At 42.3% G+C, this 12,401-nt stretch overlaps 1 protein-coding gene across 5 annotated transcripts in view; it reads left to right on the forward strand.

Moving 5' to 3' along the window:
• LOC124429482 (protein phosphatase Slingshot homolog 2) overlaps positions 1–12,401 on the forward strand; it is a 68,159-nt gene that overhangs the window by 50,076 nt on the left and 5,682 nt on the right. For 3 of the 5 annotated variants that reach the window (XM_046974817.1, XM_046974816.1, XM_046974818.1), the window contains 3 exons: positions 9,723–9,917; positions 11,471–11,740; positions 11,830–12,386. In XM_046974817.1, coding sequence (XP_046830773.1) covers positions 9,723–9,917; positions 11,471–11,740; positions 11,830–12,386 — 1,022 coding nt within the window. Of the gene's footprint in view, positions 1–682; positions 818–7,659; positions 7,880–9,722; positions 9,918–11,470; positions 11,741–11,829; positions 12,387–12,401 lie in introns of those variants that run through there. The other 2 variants (XM_046974819.1, XM_046974820.1) reach the window with 2 other exon arrangements.

A 12,401-nucleotide genomic window follows, 5' to 3' on the forward strand; every position in this document is an offset into this window, starting at 1 on the left:
TAAACGAATTATCTCTTCCTTTTTTTTTTTTTTTTTATTTATTTATTTTTTTTCTTTCTTTTTTCTTTTAATTCGTCCGGTAGGAATTAAGCCTGGTTACGACGAAGATATCACGCCGTGGGCGTGTAATATCTTCTTATTATATATACAGGCTGAGTCAAATGTGCAACAGAATTTTCATACTCGAAATATTTAGGTACATTTTCGAAGGTAAGATAGTATTTCGGAAAACGTATCGTAAGATAGAATATGGCGGGGGTGGAGGTTATCGAAGCGGAAGAATCAGAAGAGAAGGGAAAAATCTAACGTGGGCCGTGGCTTTAATTGGTCGGCATATGTATCCCGATTGTCTTCACGACTGGACGCCACGGAGAACTTTCTTGACTGCCCAACCTCTTCCGCTCGCTTTAGAGACTTCTCTCTCCGAGTGCCAGTGAAAACAACGGACGCGTCTTCCCACGCGTTACCAGTACGCTCTTCGTTCTAATTGTCTCGCGATTCGTACGATCGATTCTCGATTGGGTTCAAACGTTAAAGAGAAATGAGACTCTCGTTAACGAGATTAACATTTCTTTCTTTTTTTTTTTTTTTTTTTTCGTTTTTTCTCCCCCTCTTTTCCTTATTACATCTCGTAAGCGAACTTTTCGGCCATCTCTAATCTTACGCTCGAGATTATAGAGAGGCTCGGTCATCGGCAAAGAATGCCCTCATCGAGAAGAATTCGTTCCGACTTCCGGGATCCGAAATACACGGGGAGGATTCGACGAGGAAGGGCATTGTGCTTTTCGCGCGAGAAGACGAAGCTCAAAGAATTCAGGTTCGTTAGCTTCGGTGTGTACTGGCTTTTGAACGGTGTGTCCCCGTCTATAAATAGAGAAAGAGAGAAGGAGAGAGAGAGAGGGAAGGAGAGAGAAACGGGGATATATATATATATATATATATATATATATATATATATATATATATATGTATATATATAATGATTTTTACAAAAACAAAGACCTTTCGATGGGTGAGATCGATTTGAGAATCGTTAGAGATCGATTTTACACTATAGGTGTATAGGAAATGTCTCGTATTCCGATCTCAGCTTCCTCTTGAAAATCGCGTGAAATAATTTGCAAACGTTTCGACTCGTCGTCGTCGTCGTCTTCGTCGGCGTCGTCTGAGAGCTGTCGTTGTCGTCGTCCTATTTTTGGAGAAGCCTCGTTGCTCTCGACCATCATCATCGTGGTGGGGTCGCGAGCGACCATGGACTATCGCCCGCACCATTTATGGGCGCGTCGCGACGCATGGTCACTTTGTCGAATTTTCCCACGTACTTGAGAAAATATTGAAAAAACGATACCAAGAGGTCTAAACTCGAGCGCAAATATCGTTCTCCGAATGTGGAACAGTAGATCGCAAGAAACGAATGAATTTATTACATTTCCGATTATTCTCTTGGCCCGATGCTCTCTCGTGCATGTGTATATACACACGCACGCACACACACACACACACACACACACACACATTCGATTTCAGTAGGAAGGGAAAACGATCGGTAGTACGATTCTGCTTTCGGACTCGTTTGAGAGAACGAAGGAGAAAGAAAGAGATAGAAATATGTGGGTCGTAGCGACGAACGTCGAGAACAATGTAAGCAATTAACGGTTGTGTTGCGTCTACTGGCGCTCGGCGTGTTCGAAGAGGTAATTACCGCTTTAAAGGCAATTATCCCTCGAAAGAAGACCATCGATTCCCATCGTCCCACGTCTCGTCACTTTTATTCTATGGACAACGAATTTCTAGAAACGAGGTTAAGTTTGAAAGGCGACCTAAGACGACGACGATTACGGGGCTTCGAAAATCCGCAAAGATTGCCCGATAAAACGAAATGGACTTTTCGTTGGGAGAAATTTAATGCGCGATTACTCGTTCTTTGCTGAAGTAATAAAGCATCGAGAGAGAAAGAGAGAGAGAGAGAGAGAGAGAAGGGTGGGGGAGGGGGAACGTGGCCAGTCGCACTTTAGGTCGCGTTTCTCCACGAACTGGTTTTTGTTCTTTCGCGGAGGGACATAAAAGATGTCGGGCAGGCTGCTTTTCCAGGTCACCGTGGTGAGCCGTGTCGTTGGGCGTGGTGAACGATAAGAATATTCCTTCGTTCGATCTACGGAAATTTATCCTCGTCCAATCGACGAATACGCGCTTATACGTACATATAATAGCTATACCTAATCTATGCGTATATTTTAATCGGAGGAACTCGACTCTCGTCCCTCTTGCGCGTTCTCTTCATCTTCTAATCTTTCTGCCTCATTAGCCGGTAGAAAAGAGAATAAGGAGACGGGCGTGCGCTCGTTTAACCGGCACGGCGAAGGAGCAGGAAGCGTTCGCGGATCAGCGAGAATCAATGAACTTTGCTAGAGTCTGATGAACCGGTTTCCAGTCGAACGACGAAGGCACGACTTCGATATGACACCTTCGATACCGATGATAAGACCGCAAAATCGCGATACGATCCCGCAGCATTCTCCCGTTCATCGAACGTGCTCAGATACCTACGTACGCGTGGGTAGCTCCTAACGCGAGCCCTTTGATTTACGATCTGTTTTTTCTCTCTCTTTTCTTCTCGTCTTCTTTTTCTTTTTTTTTTTTGCGACACTAAATATCAATTTTTATATGAAAATAATCGAATTGAAGTGTATATAATGACGTATGCATTACATTTTCATAAAATATCGTCACGAACTTGTCAAAGAACTTCCGTGTATTGAAACGAGGATCCATTCCAATCGGCCTCGAGCGAATAGCACACCCGATAACTTTGTTCCCTCGTCACTGTCAGCTTCCGAGCTTCAAGAATATCTCCTATCTTGCTTTCCTCTCTGTTCCACTCTTGGACCGGCTCTTTGTCTTTTCCCACTCCGATAACGTTTCTCTCGCACGTCTAAAGTTCCGCTTGGTAAACTAAACGTGCAAATCGCCTATACGTAGATAAATCATTACAACGTTCCAACGTTGGTTCGTTAATTTAATAAGAAAAATAGAAACATCGAATTTTATTCGAATGGACGAATTAAACTCGTGTTGAATATCGAAACGATAAAGGGAAAAAGAGAAAGAGGCGTCGATAGATAAGAGAGTCTCGCCTCTTCTCTCGTCGTTATCTACGTACAAAACGTAGACGATAATAGTTGCCAGAGGCAACGACGATACATTTGAAACTCATCCGCTCGGAATCGAAGCGTTTATTTGAAAAATACGTACGTACGAGTAGAGTTCGAAGGAACGATCATTCACGCGTGTCTCGGAAGAATTCTGCGTATCATCGTATAGTAATTATCGCCAAGATCTCTCTCTCACTCTCCCTCCCTCTCTATCTATCTATCTATTTATCTATCTATCTATCTATCTATCTATCTATCTATCTATCTATCTATCTATCTATCTATCTATCCATCCATCCATCCATCCATCCATCCATCCATCCATCCATCCATCTATCTGTCCATCTATCTGTCCATCTATCTTTCCGAAGCGAGAGATGAGTCATCGGAGACTCCTACTCTTTTCTTCTTCTTCTTCTTCTTCTTCTTCTTCTTCTTCTTTTACTCCTCGCGGAGGGCCTCGTCCGCGCTCTTGCGTAACGAACGACGACAAAAGGGTCGCGGACCGTCGACTAGAATCGGTTCCGGCTCGAAAGCTGACCGTTATCTCATTATACCGGTAGCTTGACTAGGTCGTCTTCCTCCTTTCGAGAAAAAGAGAAGGAGAAATAAAGACACGCATAGGAAGTTTCATCCCTGATTCAATCTCTTCGGGCTCTCGCCGAAGACGAGATCTCAAAGAATCGCGAGGAAGAATCGCGAAGAATCGTCGTCCTCGAAAGATCTCGTTCATTCCAAATCAGCGAAGAGAATCTTTTTCCCTCGTTATTCCGGCGCGATGACTCGCTCGCGAGGATTCCTTCTTCTTCGTCGAGCTGATTTATCGTTCGCCGGGGATATGGTGTAACAGGGTCAGACCGTGTCTCGTGGGATTCGAAACGCCTTCGATCTTTCCATCTCCACGTACTTTCCCTTTTAAACGTTTTAACGCGACGATTCTAATGGATTCCGACCGAACGAGACTCGTTCGTGGTTGGTCTCGCGATACTGTGAGATTTCTCAAAAAGGCTTTTTTTCTCTCTCCCTCTCTCTCGCCGGGGCAAGGAACGTTGACCTATTAACGAAAACCAATAATATTAGGATAATAGGATTCGTCGTCTTTAAGATTCTATTCGGAAGAAATTTTATTAGCAATCGATGACGTCGTTAGTTTAGTGGAAATAGCTTTCGAAATTATTAGAAGCATTGGAATAGCTAGTATAATGGATAAGCTAGTATAACGGTTCATCGCGAAACGGAAACGTATATTTTGCCGGATGAAACGTTTATACCAACGCGGCTCCTCCTATAATTCGAGTATCGAGAGAAGCTTATTCAACGGTTTCTATCGAAATGAAACGCAGATATATGTAGTTTTATCTTTCCAGGGAAAGTTAGCGATGCCTTAGGAAGTTGCGTGTCGAAGCGTGAAGCATCCCAAGTCGCGGCGGATGCCATCGGCGACGATTGTCTCGAATCGCTTTCGAATCTCTCGAATGGTGCTGTGCGAGTAAACGCCTCTCGATTCGCAAAGACAGAGACAGAGAGCGAGAGAGAGAGAGAGAGAGAGAGAGAGAGAGAGAGAAAGGAGCCGATATTTTTGGGATAATTAAAGGCTTTGGGGGAAAAAAATGCTGTGTAATTGCAATTTTATTCTTATCCCCTTGGTTTTAGGCGGAAAAGAATTCGAGGAATGCCTTGGGATTGGAATTTTTCTTCTTCTCGAAATAAACTTCTTTATCAGGAGTAGATACGATCTTTCTCTCTCGCGCGTCGTCTCTGGAAAAAGAGAGCGGCGACGTAATTGCAATTTTTACCTTATCGGTTGATTTCGATCAGTCGAGCGAGACGACGATCCAAGGTAAATTTAGACATCTCGCTTAGCTCGAAAATCCATAAAACGGCTTGTTCATACGGTCGTCGACGTTTCTGTTCTTCCTCGGACAAACTAGTTTCTAGTTATATTCGAGATAGTCGAGGACAACGACGACGCGGTGCATATACAACGAACGATCCTAATCTCTATGCAAGTTGCGTGCCGCAATTCACGCGGCAAGCTTGTAAATAGTAGAATAGTTGATCCGAGATAATCTCCTTGTCCTGCCTTTATGTATAACGCGCTCTCTGTCCCTCGAGTACCGAGAGAGAAAGTGTGTTTAACGTGGAGAGTTTAGCGCGTGCGGATAGCTAACAACATCAACAAGTAATTACCTTCGTTTCTTATCCAACCGAAAGTAAATCACGAGCAAAAGTCTGACGTGCCTTTTCTTGCCTTGCCCGCGCCTATTATGCGATTTTGGAGACTTTACTACCTTTAAATCGAACGTTGCAAAAGGCTTTCTTATAAATCGCTCAAAAAATCGAGTCGAAGCTCGCAAGGCAATACTAAATATGGCTCCTCTTCTGTCACCATCCCCACTTCTAACGCGTTCTCTACCGTTGGCTTTTTGGTCTCGCGCGTACTATTCTCATCATCGAATCATCGGTCTCTCTCTCTCTCTCTCTCTCTCTCTCTCCTCTTCAGTAAAACGTGGCTTACGCCGGTGTACGCTTCGACGAAAGACTTTTCGTTTCGTTCCTTCCGAGAAGAATCGCTGCGTGTACTTTTTCCTCTGCATCTTTGTTACAATTGTTCGCAGGGAAGAGTTTAGAGATTTTCCGAGTAAAAAAAGGATATAAAAAGGATATAAAAAGGATATAAATAAAATAAAATGAAATAATATAAAAAAGAAAAAGAGAGAAGAGAAGAGCGAGAAGGGAATTTTGTTTGAAAAGTGAAGGAAAGAAGGAGAAAAAAGTGTGCTAAAGAGAATAAGATAAGTCTAGTACAGGTTGGCCGCGGTATAAGGAAAGAAGAAAAAGTAACTCTTTATCTCGGATCGGTAGGGTCCTATGACCTTGACGGTCCTAAGGCCTGAATCCTGAAGTCGTATGACTTACGGTCCTATAGCCTTCTCGCTCCTTCTCGCAGACGGAGAGGAGGAGAGAGAGAGAGAGAGAGAGAGAGAGAGAGAGAGAGAGAGAGAGAGAGAGAGAGAGAGAGAGAGAGAGAGAGAGAGAGAGAGACATGACGATATATACGTACGATCGTAGGGTCGATCCGATGACCTTGACGAGAATAGCTCGCAAGGACGGACATCAGCCTGTTTGAGCAGTAGGACGAAAAGAGAAAAAAGATAAAGGGACGGAAAGCGAGAAAATGTTGTCGCGTGATTGCGCTTATACGACGGTGATCCTCTTTGTCTTACCGGTGGTGATCCTTTGGATTCTTGAATTTTCAAGAAAGACGAAATTTCGCTTACGAATTACGTCCTCCTTCGTGGCAGCTGCCAGGTGGGTCCATTTTATCTCACGGTTTTTCCTTTAGCAATATAGAACGTCAAAGCCCAATAGGAATTTCCCGATTAGTAATCTATTTCATCTTCGCGCCATGATACAACTTTTATCATTGGAAATATTGCTAAAGTCATTTCTAACGTTTTCTGGCATTCGAAAGAAGTAGGTAAATTAACTTTATACGACGAATACGTGAGGCGAGTTTATGAAACCAGGTTGTTTTTCTTTATTGGCCGTGATCTTATTTTCGATTCTCGCAAATCGCATATCTACTCGCGTCTACAGAATACTTGTTTGGAATTCCTGACGAGCATGTTTCTACTCGTAATTTCGATTCGATGAAGGAAATCCTCATAGTCACGTGCTGCTTTTGTCGTTCGACTCTGTTATTATTACGAACGTCATTTCGGTAGCCACGGAGAACCACGTGTTGCATCTCCTTTGTTCGTCGGTGCATGAACGAATACGCGCGCGCGCGCGTATATATATATATATATCCGTGGTTTTCTCTTTCTCTCGATTTCACGTTGTTCGTTCGTACGTACGTACGTTCGTTCGTTCGTTCGTTCGTTCGTTCGTTCGTTCGTTCGTTCGTTCGTTCGAGCGCACACGCTTGGCATGTATCCAGGGGAAGCAGAATTCCCTGAAGAAGATACACGAGTTTAAACTCCATTCCTGTCTCTCTTTTTCTCTCTTAGTTGTACGCGTATACGTACGTGTACATTAGTCTCTGCCTCCTGCGTACGTATACCTATGCAAAGAAGAGAAGAAGAGTGCGAGGAGCAACGATCGTATTGTAATCGAAACTTCCTGTCTGAGGTGAATTTAGATTCGGGAAATACTTTCTTTCTTTCGCTCGTAAGTTTTATTAACGAAGAGAAGCGAGGGGATATTTGCGATTAGAATGATTGAGAATAAAATGTAGCGAAAGAAAAAAAGAAAAAAATAAATAAATAAAAGGAAAATTGGCTCGGCGCGTTCGACGCGATGCAAGACGACATACGCGCGTCTCGTAACGACTTGCCTCATCGGCCTCACCGTTCCATTTAGTATCGTGACCGATGACGCGACTCATTATATTCGCGACGTCGCGTTTTTCTCTCTCTCTCTCTCTCTCTCTCTCTCTCTCTCTCTCCATCCCTCTCTCTATCCCTCTCTCGCTCCTCTCCTTTCAGTCTCACGAGTGCCGTCTACCTTGTCATCGCGTACCGATCTTCGCTTTATAGTTGCGCAAAGTGTCGCGTTTGTAAAGCAACACAAGTCGAAAGCGCAGCCCTCGAACGTTTTAGTTCTTCCTGCCGAATAAGGTATAACTACACGTGGACTTATCTAATGGCTTATCTAATCATGGAAAAACAAGCAGCAGATAATAAAAGAGGAAAGGATCATCGAGCACTCGTACGTTTCCAACGGTGAGAAGCCGATTTCATAATTTCACATAATTTCTACGGAGATATTTTCTTACATTTTCTTCGTTTCGAATCGATACGGTTTTATTTTCAGATTATTTCGTAGCTCGCCGTCGTCGAATATTTCTTTCGTTTTATTTTCAACGCCGCGAAAAGTGCTCGATCATCTTTCAATCGGATCGAATTTCGTATGGTAGTACGATTACGTCGTTACGTCATCCTTCGATCCTTGAAATTCTGCCATTACGTCGTCGAATTGGGAACATTATTGTTCGGCCGACATTTCGAGGCCTCCAAAAGTGGTGGTGCCGATCGACCTTCGAAATGAAGTTTATTAATTTCTCCTCTCTCTCTCTCTCTCTCTCTCTCTCTCTCTCTCTCTCCACACACGCACACCCCCCTCCCCTTTCTATTTTTCTCGTTCTCTTTTCACAACGGGGGTTTGTAGTATCAATAAATCGGCCGAGAGGAGCGTCTGCGATATCGTGACGTCGAGAAAAAGGTAAATAAATGTGTAGGAAAAACAGGAGTACATTTTTCATTCTCTCTCGTCCTCTTCGAAAGTATATCGGGCGCAACAATTCTGGTGGTCTTTGACGAGTCGATACGACCGACTCACGCTTTAATTAAGCTTTAAGAGCGTCCTTGCCTTTCGATTATAACGCGTCGAGCAGGCTTAAGTTAGTCTATTACGTAGCAGCATCGATCACGCAAATCCCAATGATCGTCATCAACCAGCCGTGGGATTACCGTTCGATGAAATCCCACGCGAGATAAATCGTTGAGTGATAAAGCGAACAACGTCGGGCTTTGTTCCTTCGAAACAAGACTACGATTATGTCAATCGTTTAGACGTCGTAAAACGTTTTCTTTTTTTCCTCTTTTTTCCTTTCTTTCTTTTTTTCTTTTTGTTTTATTTTATTGTACAAACGACTCGGATCGTTTCCGAACGCGTTTGCTTTTCTTTTAAAACGAACGAGAAAAGAAACGACTAAATATAAAAATAAGCGCCGCGTACCTGTATACGATCGAATGTATCGGAAAAACTTGAGTACGTTTATCCTTGAAAAAAGAAAAAAGAAATGGCGCATTTTTAGCCTCTTCTCGCAACATGGGATCCCATTAGGCAAAGAAGATAAGGATTTGTGTTACGGAAAGGAAGTAGCGACAAGGAAATCTTTTACCTTTCCACTTGGAAAGAGGAAACGTTACTTACCACGTAGATAAGAGTGGTGGTTTAACCGCAAGCGTTTACTCTCCTTTACCTTTCAGTCTCGAGTTTAACAATATTATAGAAATACTTTTAGTGTAGGCCTACCGATCGTTACTACTTTTCCAAGAAAATCATGAAGTATGGCGAAACGAAAATGTCAAACGGAATAAATATTTGTTCGGAGCAATTAATGATTTCGTATCGATAATCTCGTGTCATTAAATTTATTTATTTCCTATTGCGAAAGCCCAAGTGTACTACTTGCATTAATTGCACATATTAATACATGACCGTGATTTATATTATTTCTGACAGAAATAGAACGGTATTACCCTGAAGAAATTTGAATTGAATCCAATGTATTAATCTATGATTCGAATTCAATTCAAATTTGATTTCGCATCATTATGAGTGCGCCAAAGATTAAGCGCATTATGACCGAATAACGTGAGAGAGATTTTTGCAATAAAGAAAAGCAAATGTACGCAATGTTGGCCTTGTTCTCAAGCGTTTTACCCAAGAGATATTTTTTTCTCTTTCTTTCTTTCTTTTATTCTTCTTTATTCGTAAGGATCGAATGGGCACACGATATAGAATCGATTTTAACGCGTGAAACTATTTTTTGTTTTTCAGGTCGGCCCTGCAAACGTTACACAAGGTGTCGAGCAAGGCGCGCGAGCAAAATTACTTCCTGGGTGGACTATCCCATGACTGGGTCAGTTACTATGAACAACGAATCGAGAGCGATCGGTCGTGCCTCAACGAGTGGCACGCCATGGATAATCTGGAATCTCGACGACCACCATCTCCGGACAGTGTACGCACCAAGTGAGTCTCTCTCTCTCTCTCTCTCTCTCTTTCTATTATGCAAATGACCGGTGAGAAAATGAAATCATATAAATATCCGGATATAAGACGGGTTTGAAATAAATTTTAGAACTTTCGTTGTCATTTTCCCCTGGGCTGCTAATCGACGAAGACGATTAAAAATAAAGAATATTTTTCAGCGTCGATGGGTCTCGCGAGAGTCGATAGGAGTCGATCCTTCTCGAAACAGCTGGTCGTCCGCGCGGATTTAGCTTGGTTCCTTGCCAAAGTCGCTCGTTTGTTGACGTATCTACTCTTCCATGTGTGCACGCATATCTGTGCATTCGCACGCTTAGACGAACCGAGCATAACTTTATCACCGTCCTTCAATTATTTCCAGTTTCTACGTCTGACCCTCCCTCGTTCCCCCTCTCTTTCTCTCTTCCTCTTTGAAAAACACAAACACACACGCTTTCTCTCTCCCCCTCCCTCGAGGGTATTGGGTCAGTCGATTATTATTCTAGATTTATGAACGCTATAAGGAGGAAATGACCAACTTCTCGTTGCCACCCTTTCCGAGTATTCCACGCACGTATTTCTTTCTAATGCCGTTTCGCCCTCAACGAGATCGTCATTCTCATCGCTCTTGAGTCATAAATTTGTCTCGTTCGGAAACGTTCGGATCCACCAAACGAAATCTCTCGCTTTAAATTCTATTGGAGTTTATATTCTCGAGCGTGTGCATAGTTCAACAACATTTTTCAACCATTAATGTTTAAAACTCAATTTTCTCTTTCGTTGTTTTTTTTCCCCCCAAATTCAAATGATATATGCCCGTGCGGTTCTATCGTGAAAAATTGTCTAGCTTTTTCTATTCGAATATTCTCGCCGTAAAACGTGTTCCCATCAGAAAAAGATGAACGTACTACTGTGTTTACGAAGCGATTATATATATATATATATATATATATATATATATATATATATATATATATATATATATATATATATCTCTGTATAATTTCCTGTACGAAAGAACGTTGACACGCTGACCTATATAATTTCTCGGAAAAATCGCGTTGGCACATTGACCTATATAATTTCACAACAAAGAACGCTGGCGGCGTACTACAGACCTGTATAATTTCCGGAGAAAAAAGAAAGCAAAAAAAAAAGATAAACTCTTAATAGTATGTATAAGAAGTAAGAACAAAAAAGTATTCAGAGTTCGACGGGCTTCGTTTTGTTTCTCTCGATCGACGATACACGAACGTAACGAATACATACGTAAAGATTCGTGGAATAGATTCGAGCGACGAAAGAGGCGGCCACAAAAGAAAAAAAAAAAGAAAAAAGAAAAGAAAAAGAAAAAAGCTGTTTCGCTTAGTCTCTTGGCTAATACCTCTTCCCATATATGGGCATCGAGTGACCTACATAAATTCTTGGAAGTGGCTCGGTTCGACGACGTCTTACGATATATAGTTCGTACTTAAAGAAGACCGATCGACATCGGAATCTATTATTAAATTTATTTTCAAGTATTATTAACGCGTTATTATTTGATGAATTTTTAGGCCCAGCGAAAGAGACGAGACCGAACGAGTGATTCGATCGACCTTAAAGGAGATCATGATGTCGGTGGATCTCGACGAAGTTACCTCGAAATACATCCGAGGAAGATTGGAGGAAGATCTAGATATGGATCTGGGTGAATTTAAACCCTTCATCGATCAGGAGATGCTCACCATACTGGGACAAATGGACGCACCTACCGAAATATTCGATCATGTCTATCTTGGTAGCGAATGGAATGCAAGTAATTTGGAGGAACTCCAGAAGAATGGGTATGCGTCCTTGTTTGAAATAATTCCAATTTTTGGCTAATTGAAATACGTTGTATATATTGAAATATGCCTTTATTATATACTTTCAGGGTTAGACACATACTAAACGTGACCCGCGAGATAGACAATTTCTTTCCGGGAATGTTCACGTATCTCAACGTCCGCGTCTATGACGACGAGAAGACGGACTTGTTGAAGCATTGGGACGACACGTTCAAGTACATAACCAAGGCGAAGAAGGAAGGCTCGAAGGTTTTGGTACATTGCAAGATGGGGGTTTCGAGGTCGGCCTCGGTCGTTATAGCGTACGCAATGAAGGCATACAATTGGGACTTTTCCCAAGCGTGGAAGCACGTCAAGGAGAAGCGCAATTGTATCAAACCGAACAACAGTTTTCTCCTGCAGTTGGAAACATATCAGGGTATTTTGGACGCTATGAAGAACAAGGAAAAACTTCAGAGATCAAAGTCCGACACTAATTTAAAGTCTCCTTCGTCAGTGAAGGATCAGTCGAAGAAGGAAGAGAAAATCGATAACAGGAACAATGGTTTGCAGGAGATCTCTGGTTTAGAATTGAAGAAGAGCAATCAGAGACCCAAGAGTTGGTCGCCCAACGTGGAACTCACGGAGAATATGCTTCCGTCCGGTAAAGATTTGTTTC

This window comes from Vespa crabro, chromosome 15 (assembly GCF_910589235.1).
Source record: "Vespa crabro chromosome 15, iyVesCrab1.2, whole genome shotgun sequence".
NCBI lineage: Eukaryota > Metazoa > Arthropoda > Insecta > Hymenoptera > Vespidae > Vespa > Vespa crabro.